Genomic DNA, 16333 nt, shown 5'->3' on the forward strand with positions numbered 1-16333 from the left:
AGTCAGTAGACCGTCAAAATGACAAAATAGACGATTTGGTCCCTCAAAGATGCTGCTCACGGCAACTTCATCCCCGAAAGATTTTCCCTATACTATTTGGTCCGGCCGTATGAAACCTTTGGACCAATTGGTCCTTCTGTTCCAAACATTGCAAGTCCCTGACGGAAATTGTACTAGACGCCGTGAGGGTTGAACAGAAGTCGCCCCTGCTGATCTTCTTCACGCATTCCCGCTCGAATTTCCCCCAAATCGAGCAAACCCTGCCTTCTTCCGATTCCGTAGTGTTCTTCCTCCAGCCGCCGCAAGTTTTCTGGTGGTTGTTTTTCGGAGAGAAACCTGACAGCTGCTGTGTTCTGCTTCCTCATTCTGCTGCCCGAACAGCGCCGAAGTGAGAAGCCCTATTGATCGTTGGTTGGTCATTCTGTTGTGTTCTGCTGCCCGAACAAACAGTCTGTTCTGCTGTGTTGTTAAAGTTTTCGTGGGAGAAGCCCGATTGTTGCACATGAGGAGTCGGTAAGTTCAAACCCTGCTCCGATTTTCTGCTTCTCGTTGACTGTTTTGAACTTATCTATCTGCCTTTTTTTTTTTGGTTGGTTTTCTTTGCTCTTGGAGATGAACGTTTTGGTTTTATTCTCTCTGTGATTTGTGGAGCTATTTAACTAGTAGTTGTTCCGGTCAATTGTTAATTTTGGTATTGGTAGTATGATGTTGAATGCGTTCTGCTAAGGAGTTCAATCTGGTGAAATTGGCATTAAGTGAGCCTGCGTTTTGTATACTCTCGGTCGATTATGGTAGGGCGGATATTTAATTCAGGGGATAGACTGCTTAGGTGTGGATATTTCCTAATGGTAGTAAGTGAGTGATATGTTGAATATGTATTTGAACTGATATAACCAGTGTCTCATAAGGAAATTGGAAAGGGTTGCCAAGTGCATGAATCATTGCTATATTTATTTTCGTGGATTGTTCAGTAGTAGGGAGCTTAGTGATTTAGTTTATCAGGAATCATTACTCTGGGCAATGAGCACTATCTGTCTTTCATTCTAATTGGTCTTTCTGTTTGGTGAAGTTTTGTGAATTTTTTGCCTTGCGTACTTTCTGGAGTTCTGATTATGGATCACGTATTTGTGCAGATAACTAAATGAGGTCTCATGCATAAGTTAGAAGCTGCATGAAGCTGGAGATTTTATTAGTGATGTGTTCTAATCTTGGCTGTAAAGTCCGATCTGGTTCTCATTTTTCAATTTTTAAGCTTCCCTGGACCTAGATTGATCATGCTTGTTCCAATATTAATTTTGTCCATGCTTTTGCATCAGATTTGGACTGATTCCCAAAAAAAGGAAAAAAAAGATTTTGGACTGATAGGAGTCTTAGGATGTACAATCAAGCCTTTTGAGGATGGTAGGAGTCTTAGGATTTCTGAGAGGCTTCTGTTTGGATTACACTTTTTCTAATAACTGGACTGGACCAATTCAATTTCGTTGAATTATTGTGATTTTTTAACGTTTATCTGTCCCTGGGGCTCTAATTAGTTGGTCTCATATTTGTACAGAATCCTTGGTCATATAAGGTTCATCAATAGGAGCTACATGAAACTGGAGAGTTTGATCGGTCTTATGTTCCAAATCTTGGCTGTTATATCTGTACTATTATTCTTCATTTTTAACCCTTTTTTTTTGATTCATGAGTTCATGATTGTCCAATTTTAATTTTGACTATGCTTTTTCTTCAGATCTGGATCGATGATAGTGGTTGATAGTCAGCTTTCTCCTCCTCGCTGCAACGGTGATGATCGGGGCGACATCGTTATTGGTTTCGTGTTGATTTTTTTCCCTCTTTTAATGGCCTTTTGCTGTTACTGTTAGAGACATCGGTGGATTTATCTTTTGATGTTATAGTCGGTACACTTTCTGTTGAATTATGAGCCTTCTTATGATTTTGTCAATGAATTGCATTCGAATATTTGATCGCAATCTGCTTCAGTATCATCGATCGAAATTGGTTTGTTTATTGCAAATAGGCACATTATCTCTTAAGACGATGACGAAGTAGTATCTGTTGGGGTTTGGTAAAGCTTTGCTTCCTAAGTGTATGATAGTCCAATTTTAATTTTGACTGTGAATTTGTGAATTTTGCTGTTGAACTTGGTATCACGTATTTGTATTCTCAGCACTGTGATTTTTGCTGCTGAACTTGGTATCACATGGACTTGGTAGCACATGAATTTTGCTGCATTTGCTTGGTGCTCTGTTTAGGTACCTGAATTATGCTTGCGTGCGGTTGCTTGGTCTGTTGCTGTGAATGTGCTTGGTGCTTGTATTCACATCACATGTACTTGAATGTTTAATTTCATGGTCCTACTTTTCAGATTATTAGCCCATTTGGAAGCGACATTGAACAGAGACAGTACAAGCAGAGAGAGAGAACAGAGAGGGGAATCACAATAGATATGGGAGGTGAGGGAAGCCATTGGAGTGGGACAAACCAATATGTCCAAAAGTCCACGGCTTATTCACCAGTTGAAGAATCAGTCAATCTCTGTGGGTGTGGAAGGAAGCTCCTATTACAAACATCTACAAAGAAACAGAGCTATGGTAGGCGTTTCCTTGGTTGTCCCTTATGGAAAAGAAGTGATCTTACATGTGGATACTTTGAATGGTTTGATAATGAGGAGCAACTTGAAGTGCAGCAGACTGCAAGACCTCGGACTGAAGCTTCTTTTACATCCCTGAAGAAACAAGCTTTAAATGGAGAAGATAACAAGCTCATAAAGAAGATGAAGAAGAAAATTCAAATGTATGAACATGAAAACAAAATGCTTAAGATTGCAGTGGTGTATTGGTTTTCATCATTGTTTTAGTCGTAGTTTGTGTTGTATTGAGATGACTCTGGTATTGATAATATAATACAATGTTTGACTTTGCGTAATCTGTTGTTTTTGTTGCAAATTTTGCGTGGCTTTCTGTTATTGTTGTCTGTAATGTATTTTTTAGACAGAATACAGAAAGCGTTTTTTCAACAGAATACATAACAGAATGCATTTTTTCAACATAATTATAACAGAATACATTTTTTCAACAGAATACAAAACAAAATGCATTTTCACAACAGAATATATAACAGAAAGCTTTTTTCCAACATAATACATAACAGAATGCATTTTTTCAACAGAATACATAACAGAATGCATTTTTTCAACAGAATACATAACAAAATGCATTTTTTCAACAGAATACAAAACAAAATGCATTTTTACAACAGAATATATAACAGAAAGCGTTTTTCCAACAGAATACATAACATAATGCATTTTTCCAACAGAATACATAACATAATGCATTTTTTCAACAAAATACATAACATAATGCATTTTCAACTTCAGAATACATAACAGAAAGCATTTTTTCAACAGAATACCATACATAATACATAACCACAAACATACAACTATTGCAGGTCTCGTTGACATCTCATTAGGTGAAACTACAATTAAAACTATACAAACTGCCTATCTGGTCTACTAACTCCTCAAGATCTTCGACTAATGGTGTTTGATCCTTGTGATGAGCTTGAATGAGAAGTTGAAGCTGAAGCTGTTGAAGCTGGTGCAAGTCCTCTTGGCCTTATAGGAGGGGCCCTATAAGCATGAGTACTCCAATTGCCTCTACCCATCACTGCTGCAAGGAACTTGAATGGAAATGTACTTGGACTTTGAGATGGATTAAATGGTGTTGGAGGCCTCCAATTAGGACCTTGGTTTACCGGTATCCCCGTTCCTGAGCTAAAAGTCCTTCGTTGAACCTGTAAAAACAAGATTAGACAATATGTTGGCATCCCTTAATTAAAACAAAATTGTAATACTCAATGTAAGTTCAATCAACCTGTGCAGAAGAATGTGAAGCCGATCGAATGGATCCCATTAAAACAGGTACGCTAGGCCCGAGGATGATAGAGTCTTGAGACCCTACAATGGGGACTGAGGGGTCTACGGGGGCTTCAACCTATCAAAAGAGCAAAACAATTTGCATTTATAAGACACAACTAATTAAATTTATCATAGTTAACATAATAAACAATGGTCAAACCTGTGAATCAGATGCATTTAGACCCTCCATTGTTCTTCTATTTCCCTTCGTATTTAGAGCATCATTAGTGGCTTCATTCATACATCTTCTAATGTTATGCCCAGCCTCTCCACATCTAGAGCAGTGAATCTCATCATACTTTCTTGTTGTCTTGGACGAGTTGACAGAGTTGCTTGCCTCACCTTCAGATTGCATTCTCCTTTGCTTAGGCCTTCCAGCCGGTCTTTTAAATGCTGGTGGTTCAATTGGTGACAGTTCAGTGCGGTGCCAGTCACTTTCACCAGTAATTGGTTCGATGTATGGAACATATGTGGCTCTCCATCGTTCAGTAGAATACCATGAGTGAACATACTTCTCGGGTTCCAAATTATTATAAGCCATGCAAGCAATAGCATGTGCACATGGTAGTTAACTGCCATATTCTACAACTGCAAGTTCCAGCACCTAAATCTACCACCTTGCATTGAGGCCTTTTCCACACTTGAAATTTGTAACCATCTGCATCACCAACCCACTCAAGAGTCCAATATGAACTATCTTTTCTAGACTTGTCTAGCCTACTCTGTGCTACTGGACAAATTGGACCCACAAAGCTATTTGCCTTCAATCTGTGCTTATTCATCTTCCCCATCAAATAACATCTAATCTCTTCAAGCATCGTAATGATTGGCTTACCTCTGAACTTCACAATCTTCGAGTTAAACTGCTCACAAGTATTATTTAGTAGATTATCATTTTTAGAATAATCACTAAACCTAGCTTTGCTCCAAGCGTTAGGATTAAATCTCTTCAGCCATGCCCATGTATCCTCATTCATTCTCTTCATTATCATCATATTACGTTCAAACTCCACCATTGTGGTACTTCTTGCACATTTCCATAGTTGCTTGGTTAGTTCCATGTTCTTTAATTTGCTGTAGAAGTTCCTCCATATGTGCAATACATAATTTCTATGTGGAGCACCAGGACATAATTCCTCCAAAACCAATTTCAAACCCTGCAAGAATCTTTATTGTCAAATAATATTCTAGTTTTATTCAATATTAAAAAATAATAGTTAATTGATAGGTACCTTCTGCTGATCTGATATAAAGTTCCAACCATTGTCACTGTACTGTCCAATATCCCCAAGCAAATTACTCAAAAACCAACTCCATGTATCCCTACTTTCTTGCGTAACAACAGCTATTGCAATCACATAGAAATGTTGATTGCCATCTTGAGCAACAGCAGACAATAACTGTCCTCTATAATACCCCTTTAGAAAACACCCATCCAACCCAATGAGGGGTTTGCATCCTTCTTTAAACCCCTGTACATTTGCATTAAAGCAAATGTATAGCTTATCAAATATTGGTGGCAGCTCTAAAGTAGGTCTATGTATTGTCAAACCAAATGTAGAATTAGGATTCCGTCTCCTAAGCTCCTCACAATAGTCCCACAATTTTTGATATTGCAACCTCTCAGATCCCTCTACAATTTTCCTGGCCACGCTCATTGCTTTGTATATCTGATAGTCATCTACATGAATACCTCTATACCTTTTAAACCACTCAAAAGCATCATGTGCTGACATTGTCGGGTAAGATCTTAATTCATCAACAAGTTAAGCAGCCAACTTGCTTGTTTTTGAATCCCCTAGCACAAGTATGTAGCTCCACGAACTTCTTTATTTTGAAAGTTTTCACCTCATTACTCCAAGAACAAAAGATCTCCCATTTGCACCCTTCCGATCTACACTTTGTCCTAACCCTTTTGTTATCATTCTTCACAAACTTGAACACCCTTCCTATTGCTATGTTATAATCTGTCACAGTTTTCTTGAACATAGTTAAGTTTGTGAATAACATATGTAACTGTAATTGAACCTCCCCAAACGTGGCATTCTCATCAAACTCGGGGTACTTTCTTAACTCATCTTCACCATTGTCATCATCAGAGATACACTTGTCCACTAACTCTTCTGAAATATAGCCTTCCTCTTCGTCACTGGATATAACCATATTCGCTGTTGTTGGTGATAATCTAACAACTATTTCCTCCCCATTTTCAGAATCTGATCGATCACCAAGATGCTCTTCTTCTTCACCCAAATGACCTTCAGCATCGTCATTAACCAAAATGCATTCTTCATCCCAATAAACTCCTGAATCAACATGTTCAGCACCTTCATATTCAAACTGATCCTCCTGCCTATTTACATCAAATCCTTCAAGATTATTCTCCTCACCAACCTCATAATCATTCCTTTACAAAACCAAACAATATAGTTAAAAAATAAACTTCACCAAACAGAAAGACCAATTGGAATGAAAGACAGATAGTGCTCATTGCCCAGAGTAATGATTCCTGATAAACTAAATCACTAAGCTCCCTACTACTGAACAATCCACGAAAATAAATATAGCAATGATTCATGCACTTGGCAACCCTTTCCAATTTCCTTATGAGACACTGGTTATATCAGTTCAGATACATATTCAACATATCACTCACTTACTGCCATTAGGAAATATCCACACCTAAGCAGTCTATCCCCTGAATTAAATATCCGCCCTACCATAATCGACCGAGAGTATACAAAACGCAGGCTCACTTAATGCCAATTTCACCAGATTGAACTCCTTAGCAGAACGCATTCAACATCATACTACCAATACCAAAATTAACAATTGACCGGAACAGCTACTAGTTAAATAGCTCCACAAATCACAGAGAGAATAAAACCAAAACGTTCATCTCCAAGAGCAAAGAAAACCAACCAAAAAAAAAAAGGCAGATAGATAAGTTCAAAACAATCAACGAGAAGCAGAAAATTGGAGCAGGGTTTGAACTTACCGACTCCTCATTTGCAACAATCGGGCTTCTCCCACGAAAACTTTAACAACACAGCAGAACAGACTGTTTGTTCGGGCAGCAGAACACAACAGAATGACCAACCAACGATCAATCGGGCTTCTCACTTCGGCGTTGTTCGGGCAGCAGAATGAGGAAGCAGAACACAGCAGTTGTCAGGTTTCTCTCCGAAAAACAACCACCAGAAAACTTGCGGCGACTGGAGGAAGAACACTACGGAATCGGAAGAAGGCAGGGTTTGCTCGATTTGGGGGAAATTCGAGCGGGAATGCGTGAAGAAGATGAGCAGGGGCGACTTCTGTTCGACCCTCACGGCGTCTAGTACAATTTCCGTCAGGGACTTGCAATGTTTGGAACAGAAGGACCAATTGGTCCAAAGGTTTCAAACGGCCGGACCAAATAGTATAGGGAAAATCTTTCGGGGATGAAGTTGCCGTGAGCAGCATCTTTGAGGGACCAAATCGTCTATTTTGTCCCGTCAAAATGGTCTCCGACGTAACTTGTCATCATCTAAATAACCTTTTAAATTTTTTTTTCATTTGAATGGTCTAACAAAGGGCTGTTGTTTCCTCCGATTAATGTGCCGACAGGTCTGCCGAAAGCAGACACAATGGCACTGATTGTAAATAATCAGAAAGCTAGGGGCAATTGTTACTTGTGAGGTGTTCGAAGGCTGTCGAAGGAAATAATTAGCAGGAAAAAGCATTTGGGATCTAACAATTTCGATTTCGTTATAAAATGGGCTGACTATTAGCGGGGTGGATAGAACCGTGACGGATAGCTAATTAGAACCCTTGAAAACCAAGAAAAGACCAAACTCGTAAAAGACTACTTTTAAAATATGAAAAGCAAAAAAAAAGTGATGCTGCGATTAGCGATGTTCGATTTTGGACTCAAATCCAAGCGCACCATAAATCTGGTTTCTTAAAATTCAAAATCATATTTATATTGAAACACATTTTTCTGAAATGAAATCTAACAATTGAATTCCATTTTTTTGGTCGAATTAACTTAATAATTGATTACTCTTTTTGGGTGCCTTTTTGCCCCTAATAGTATGAGCAATTTAATTCCCTCATTAGGCCTTACCTCGACCCTTTTTTTTTTTAAAGAAAACCTAGATCAATTTTTTACCAAAAAACTCACAAAACCTAATACATGTTGCATCTCAAACGTCAAAAAACCAAAATGATCTAGGACCTAAATTTCATTTACCTCAAAAGTCCATAATCCAAAAACTAGTAAATCAAGTTCATCACTCGTTACATGCAAAAAAAAAAGAAGAAAAAAAGATGTTTGATATGGGTTTAAGAGTTCATGTGAATGAAAACTTAATATACATACATATACATATCGGTTCGATTTTCAATTTTTATTTAAAAAAATCAAAAATAAATTATTCACAATAACTTTAAGAAAAACCATACATAATCGAATCATAATTTCAGATATTTGGATTGCTATATCGGTTTTTCGGTCATCTGAATAATTTTCAGCATTCTTAATTCTAATATCACTATTATTATTATTATTTTAGTTTTTTATTTAGGAAAAAGGTAATTGGGCTTCCCTGCCTCCGGCAGATCACCTCCTAAAACTAAAAGACAAAACTGTGCCACCATGTCACCTTAGCAAAACCGCAACCCAGAAGAAGTCATGATGTTTCTTCTTGTGTCAACTTTGCGATATCAATAGAAGTGCAAGGTAACCCAAGGAGTTTGACTTAGCGTTAAGGTGCGCCTAACTTTACACTCGATCTCGGGTTCGAATCCTCTTAGGGGTATCGGAACGCCTGTAACGTGATTACCCGCTTTGTATGCCGCCGGGAATTCACAGAGTCCTGGAAATTAGTCGGACGAAATTTGAACACCCCGAGTTAGCAAAAAAAAAAAAAGAATGTGCAAGGTACATTGACGACCAAGAACATCAACATTCACATCGGAGCTTCTAAACTATACAATCGAAAAAGGCAATGAGTCCGACGCCTGCAAAATACAGATTTAATAAACATTACCTTATGCGGGAGAAGTTCGATATAACATTAATTAATGCCAACAAACTCTACATTAGATTTACATTATTGCAAGGAAAAAGAAAAAATTAAAGCTGTACATATTTGGTGCTTTCCTACTCCCCTAAGAACAAACGTTTCCCATCTAAAACCAGTTCGTAAAAGAAAATTTATGACTACGAACAAACAACTACAATGCTGTTAGCCTCTCGATAGCATTCCTGCATCTGTAATGAACCAACTTATTAGAAGAAACCCTACATCAACTTGATAGATAGATTCCTCAAAAGGTCATTTTCGTGCCTGCTAAAGCGTCGGTATATTGTTAGCAGCTCGAACCTACATATAATAGCGGTTGGTTCCTTAGAATGAGTACCGAGTAGTACTCACGCATCCATCCAGAACGAACATCCCTTGAAACGATAATTGAATACTAGCTCGGCACCCTCGGAAACTCTCGGGTAGCTCTGAATTTTATGTGTCACTTCGAACAATTTCCACAGGTCTCCTGCTTCAACTGATCCAGCTCTGTCCTTAGCTCTGCTCCCCTCCACATTGATTACCATCTTCTCCAGTACCACAGCCTCCCGCAGCAGAAACTTTATAAGGGCGAGCACGGCTTTCGAACCCAAAGAGTTAGCATCGAAACTGACTATCTCGACACGTTTGAGGCACTGGTTCAAGCAGTGTAAGCTCTGCAACTCCCGGCTGAGTACCCAGTATAATTCTTCGTCATGGCATGGAATCCCCAGAGATTCAACCGGAAACTATAGATATGAAGGTAGACACCACCCAGCAGAAATACAAAAATGAAAATAAGAATGCGATTGTTTCTCTTGGAACCTCCCAAGTAGTGAACAATTGTGCTCAGACATAATCCATAAAGCCTGTTTCTACATTTCTTACATAAAGATAGATGTAACTTCTATTTTACGAATCATTGCTGAAAGATAAGAATTTTATGAGCAGCTAACCCTCTAAAACACGAGTATTAGCAAATGAGGGAGGAGTTAACGAACCTCAGACATGCTCAAGGAAGTCATGTCTATGACCAATTTCTCCAGGAAACATGATCTCTCCAGCAGTCCTGCTATCCTGGAAATGACCCATCTGTCAACCTTGGCGTTCAGTATCAGTATCTTGTTTTGTGAAGGCGGAGAGGACAGAGAGCATGTGTCAAATGTCGATACAAGCTTCATGTACAGCACCACGCAGAAGAAAAAAGTTAGAAGTCGTAAAGCCTCCCCGCAAAAGTGGAGAGTAATGGGTACAGAATTGATACCTGAAGGCATGAATGGTCGATGGTTAGTTTATCAACATGTTTCAGCTCATTTAGCAATCCCTTCAACAAGGAGCTTTGCATTTGAAAACTGTGAATGTCGAACCAGTGGACATTCTCTAGGAACTTCAACTCGGCCTCGACCAAGGACTGCACATCGAGCAACCTCAATGTCATCGCAGCCCAATCCCCCACCAACCGCAGAACCCGCAAATAAGGAGCTGAGACTTTCACCAATAAATGGGGACCCACATCCGCAGCTATAGTGCTCTCATACCCGATCACCATTTCCCTCATCTTCCTCGAGTTGATCTCGATATTCTCCACACCCCTGCAACTGAACAGTTTCAGAAACTCCAGAGCAGGGCTTCCTCTGAAGATCTCGTTCATGACGGCATCCGTCAACTCTACTCTCTCTAGCATCAAGACTCTAAGAAACGGCCAGTCGATCTTCTCAACATGCCCAAAGAGGCACCTCCTAAGGGAAAGGTCCACCATTGAAGCACAACTGTACAGAACTTCGGGCAATTTATAGGTCTCCCTGATCAATTCTAGGGCGAGATCCTCGACGCGTCTATCGAGGGCAGCTCGAAGCCATGAATTAAGCTTAACCCTGAGGGTCCTATCATAAGGAATGGCGAGGCGGAGTTTCTGCAACTTACTCGGCGAGCCGGGTTTCAGACACCGGTCCACGATCTCCGAGAACTGGCGCAGGCGGCCGTGCATCCACGGTGGGAGGGAGAACGTCAAGCTGCCGGATGTCATCCACGTGTCCTTCCAGGCCCTCTGCCACCGCCGCGCGAGCGTGCAGGTCCTGACGACGTCGAGTGTGGGGAGGAACGAGAAGATGTGCTGGAGTAGCTCGTCCGTCAAGGTGCTCAGGTAATCCACAGGGGCTTCGCTCCGGTGAAGGGATTTGCTCCCGCGGTGGCGCTTCTTAGGGGGCGAATCCCTCAGGAAGAGGTCGTCCGGGCCCATGATCACCGCGCTCGTGGAGCTCTCGCTCCGGGAGAACGGCTCCTTCCACAAGAGGTCGACGGTCGCAGGGAACTCTCTGGAGACCGCCGACGGGCCGCCGCCCCAGTGATTAACGTCCGGGATGCGGTTAATATCCAGCAAGAAAAATTCCAATCCCGCCGGCTGCGGAGGGCTTCGGGGGGCAAAGCTTTCGGCCATGAACGGCCCTTCGTCCCTGGGCGGAGAGTAAGGGCCCTTGATCATGCCATCGACGGAGCTCTCTCCCATGGCTTTTGAGAATTTTGGGCTTTATATGGCTTCGCTCTGAGGTTCTTAGGGCCTCTCCGTGCGACGGAGCCTCCGCCGAGAGGCTTACGCCGCCGTCCGTCGTCGTCGACCTCCGGTCAATTCAGGCGAGGACTGAGGAGTGAACTGTATCTAACGGGGACTAACAGCAGAGGGTAGGCGTATATATAGGGGAGATAAAATCATAAAAGTGAGAAAAAGAAATGAACAGAAATTAAAATAACACTCTAAACCCCATAATATTGCACCTTTCAAGTTTTGCTTCCCAAAGTCTTGAAACTGAGAAAATCTCACTCCCCAAACTATTAAAATATGATTGCAGATTGCTTCCGAGTTTTGTCAAGTACTACTACTTATTTCAATGCTCAAATTCATGTTTGGATCTCACCGGCACAACTTAAGAAATTAGAATTTTAAAGTTAAGAATGTGAAAAGAGTTGAGATTCACACTATTAAATTAATTAGGAATCATCAGAAAAATACATGAAGAATATGTAATTAGTTCTAATTTTGGTACGTGAGCATTATAAATACAATTTTCTTAATTAAGGGTAGTTTATTTGCAAGTTTCAGAAAACTCATTTTAAGCTTGCAAGTTTATCGAGCTAGCCAAGCTCATCCAAGTATTTGACAACTCCAATTTCGAGCTTAGTTGGGGCAGTCACAGCGGGCTAATAATCCGACTTAACTTTTTATTCAGTGAAAAAAAACACCAATTTCGAGCACCTCCCAAGCTGGGGTCACTTAATTCTTGCCTGCATTACAGTATCATTGACTTATCATTCAATGACTTCATAAATTATCAAAAATTCGAAGCACTATCAAAAAATATTTGAAAACAAGTGTAAGATCTTTAAGATATTTAGTGAAATTTAACATAGATCATAAAAAAGAGGTATAATCTTGAAGGTTGAGACCATCATAATACTTCTTTATATATATATATATATATATGAGAAAAGTTCATGATTTAATGTTTGACAGTTTGAGCAGCGAGACTTTCATACTTTTTAAGTTCGAGTTTTGAAAATGAGAAAGGTGGCATATCCTGGGGAGTATAATTGTCATTTCCTCAAAGATAATTAAGTAGAAGTAAATCTCATTTATTGGAGTACTATAATTACAAAATTATATAGTATAGGTATATAATAATATTATTATTATACTATAAAAGGCAAACTCTCCCGTTTGGCTTTTACTTGTCCAACTAGTTTTTTCTTTTTATATACCACAAGCAATGAAATCGGCATTTCATAGGCCATAAGCATAATGATAAAGATAACAGTACTTATATTTTTTTCATTAAGCTGTATAAAAAATTAAAATTTCCTCATTTTTGGAAATTAATAAACTTTTTCTTTTTCAAAAACAAGTTTTGTTTGACAATTTGTATATCAGTCAAAATTAGAAGAAAAACGATGTGGCATTAAACGAAGACTCAATTCTAAAGTAAAAGGACTAGTTTGTACAGGGCTCAAAACGAGTTTCAAAGAATGACGGGATCAAACAAGGAACTTTCCTTAGTACATGCATCACTTTACTTATTTAATCGCAAAATCCTAAGATCATAAAGAAGGAACTCGTGATATTTCTGTTACGAAAGTTAAGTGTGAACGGCTGTAACCATAAAAATTTGAGCAAAATTTTAACGTGCCGTGGGCATGCCCCACTTGGCAAAATAAGTCTAATATAATACGATGATTCTGAGTCAGCTCTTTGATTTTTTTTTATTGTTATAAGAGAGGCTCATAATCCTAATATAATGAAATATAAATTTTAGTAGCTAATAAATTGCATAGATAGCGATTGAGAATTGAACCTAAAACTTCTTAACTATTAGGTGAGGATGTGCACCACTGCGTTACGCCATATTTTATCAACTTCTAAATTTAATTTGGACATATTTATGCAAAATAAAAAATGGAAACTTTTTCATTAAATTGAATGGGGAATTATTTTTCGTATATACATTTATATGAAGTAAAAGTGGATGTTTTTCTAGTAGATGAACAGAAAACTTTCATTCAGGCATAAATCAATAAAAAAAAAGTTTTTTCTATTGAATTAATTCTCAAATAAAGTGCGAAGAAAATGAAAATAGAGATGGTTATGAAATGGTTATAGATTAGTAGGGTCTTCAAAGGAATTTTTACTCTTTCAAACTCTATGACATTATAATATTTATCTTTATGACCATATTTATTGTCAAGTAGTCAAGTTTATATATAGATTGCAATAATGGATAGGCCTAATATTAAATTTCAATTCGAATATCTTCGTTGGCTCAAACTTTTGGCACAAAAGCGAAACCGGAGCTGTTCCCATCATCCATGAGCTTGAGGTTGAGAAAATATTTCATGGTCGCAACTATGAGATTCTTTCCAACAATGTGCCAACCAACAGGAGGCGGTTCCCTAGCTCAAGGCAAGCCACCACCGGCGCCCTTAGTCCCTCTCAGTGGCTATCTCAATTTTTATTCCCCCTATTTCAAAAAAGTTTTTGAATTATTGTTTTTGAAATTATAAATAAATAAATTTTAGAAATGCCACATTTGCAAAATTTTACGTGTGTAAGCAAGTATATGGCCTGCATTCGTGTTTTTAGAAAAGCTCGATTCATAAAAGGACCAGATAAATTTTTTATCTTAATGTAAAGGACAAGATTGAACAGAAAAAAAAAATGAAAGGTTGAAATCCAAGATCAAATTAAACGTAAAATGCCATATACGTACTTCTCCCTCTATACTCTACATGTCTACTTACCAACTTATCAATATATATATATATATATATATATATACTGCTTACCAAAAAAACATATCTACTTACCACATAATATTTTTTTTAAAAAAAATTTATAACTTTATCCTTCATGATGCAATATTCTAGCTCCTTGGCTAATGATTATGACGAAGATAATTTTTTAAATGGGTAGCTAGCAAAAAACGATGAATTCGACACTATGTTTTCGCCCATTTTATTACTTGCTTTCTAAAGAGGCAGTATATGTAATATTAATTTCGCTTATAATATATTTGATTTAGTCTACAACAATTTTTATAATTACAAGCTTCATGAATATTATTGAATTGATATATTATAATTTAAAAAAATTATGATCTAAATAAATGAAAAAAATTGAAGAGTACGGTTATATGTGTACAACTGCGTAAATTTATCATTTGAAAAAGCATAAGCCCATTACTTGTATGCATTTAAAAAAGTGACATAATTATTAATGAAAATAGGAAAAATTCACAATTCATATAAATTTTGAAAAGCTTTAAAATATTATTTTATTAATTTAGCCTATTTAGGTGATATTACTTTTATTTTTCTCATGAAAACAATTTTATTTGAATAGGGAGTTTGCGTTCATTTTTCTTTAGACATCAACATTTTTAAATGAGTAATGAATCAAAAAACAAATAAAAATTTTGAGTTTCTTGTCTAACATTATATTTGCTCTCTTTTACTTTACAAAGGAGAAACATACTTTTTGTTCAAAATAAATTTTGAGTGGTGGATATTTAGAATAAAGAGTAGAAAAATATTCAAATGGAAATAAATTGTGAGCATAGATCAATAAATAAAAATAGAAGAGTGATTAAAGTGTTCTATCCATATTTGTTAAAGTAATTAATATGGTATTGGGGCATTTTTGTAAGATGAATAACAAATGGAGTGGATTAGTCATAGAGTTGGGGGAAATAGTCCAAGCCTAACAATGAAATTATTGTCTTCAAATTTTACATAGCAATAAGACGCTATAAGAAATTGTGCCTTATCGACAGAATAGAAGCCTACCATAGTTTATATCCATTTTAAAACGATTTGTACTTTCATTTTCTTCATGCCTTTCTTGCGAATCAATTCATTAAAAAAATCATTTTCCAAATGATTATCGATGAAAGATAATTTTCCATGATTTTACAGGAAACTACCCGTATTTACTTTATGTAAATGTACATATGGAAAATAATTTTTCATTAATTTACTGAAAAAATATCCATCCTTGTTTTATGTTAATATTATTAACTTAAAATTGAAAAGTTGATTCAAAACCGCACGTCTTATATTTTGTCACTTTTGCCAACTAGGAGGCATGCTTGAGGCAGGAAAAAATTTCTTCGAACCCTGGCAATTATGATTGTTCACACTGAATTTTTGTAACGGAAATATCACGAGATTCTTCTTTATGATCTCTGGATTTTGCCATTAAATAAGTGAAGTTATGCATGCACTAAAAAGATTATCAGGAAAGCATCTTTGTAATAACTTCACATTTTCTGGAACTAATTTTAGCCCTATACAATTTTATAAGTTTGAACAGGTCCTTTTACTGTCGTATTTAGTCTTGGTTCCGTGACATGTTGTTTTTTCTTCAAAATTCAAGTGATAAACAAATTGTCAAACAATACCTAAGAGAAAATTATTAGGCCCCATTTACTTTGAATTTTTTTAAAAAAATTTAATAAAAAATGGAAACATGTAGAATACGTTTTTATCTATCTAACATGATTTTTTTTTAAGAAAAGAGATTTTCTTATTTCCCAAAATCAAAGCAATTTAGAGAAGTACTTTTAATAGTTTTCTAATTCTCGTCTTTTTAATTGGGAGGTTTTTTTAATCAATTATTTCTGTTTTAATTACATCAATTCTCTTCTCTTTAATTACAAAGTTTCCTCTCATTGTTAAATATTGAATATAAATTTTAAAATTCTTAATTTTGTGTTTGTAAACATGATTTCTAAATTTTTTTAGATAAAGAACTTTAGGAAAATAGAAGAGAAGTGGAAAAAATAAAGAAGACCTTTTAAAAAGTAAATAGGCTCTTAAT

The 16333-nt window shown here is 37.2% G+C and overlaps 1 protein-coding gene across 1 annotated transcript; it reads right to left on the reverse strand.

Annotated features, from left to right (window-relative positions):
* Positions 1-8927: 8927 nt before the first annotated feature.
* Positions 8928-11642, reverse strand: LOC116205212 (F-box/LRR-repeat protein At3g03360-like). The gene is made up of 3 exons (XM_031537728.1): positions 10235-11642; positions 9972-10145; positions 8928-9719 (listed from the first exon to the last, which is right to left on the reverse strand). The coding sequence occupies exons 1-3, from the start codon at positions 11474-11476 to the stop codon at positions 9339-9341; spliced, it is 1797 nt and encodes a 598-aa protein (XP_031393588.1). The 5' UTR covers positions 11477-11642; the 3' UTR covers positions 8928-9338.
* Between the last annotated feature and the right edge of the window lie 4691 nt (positions 11643-16333).

The sequence above is a fragment of the Punica granatum genome, chromosome 4, assembly GCF_007655135.1.
Source record: "Punica granatum isolate Tunisia-2019 chromosome 4, ASM765513v2, whole genome shotgun sequence".
Classification (NCBI taxonomy): domain Eukaryota; kingdom Viridiplantae; phylum Streptophyta; class Magnoliopsida; order Myrtales; family Lythraceae; genus Punica; species Punica granatum.

Bases quoted from the DNA above. Each gene is read 5' to 3' on its own strand.
- LOC116205212 (XM_031537728.1), bottom strand. From the start codon at position 11,476: ATGGGAGAGAGCTCCGTCGATGGCATGATCAAGGGCCCTTACTCTCCG. The intron at 10,146-10,234 runs GTATCAATTCTG...CTGTACATGAAG, and splicing joins TCGACCATTCATGCCTTCAG to CTTGTATCGACATTTGACAC. The intron at 9,720-9,971 runs GTTCGTTAACTC...TCATATCTATAG, and splicing joins CTTCCTTGAGCATGTCTGAG to TTTCCGGTTGAATCTCTGGG.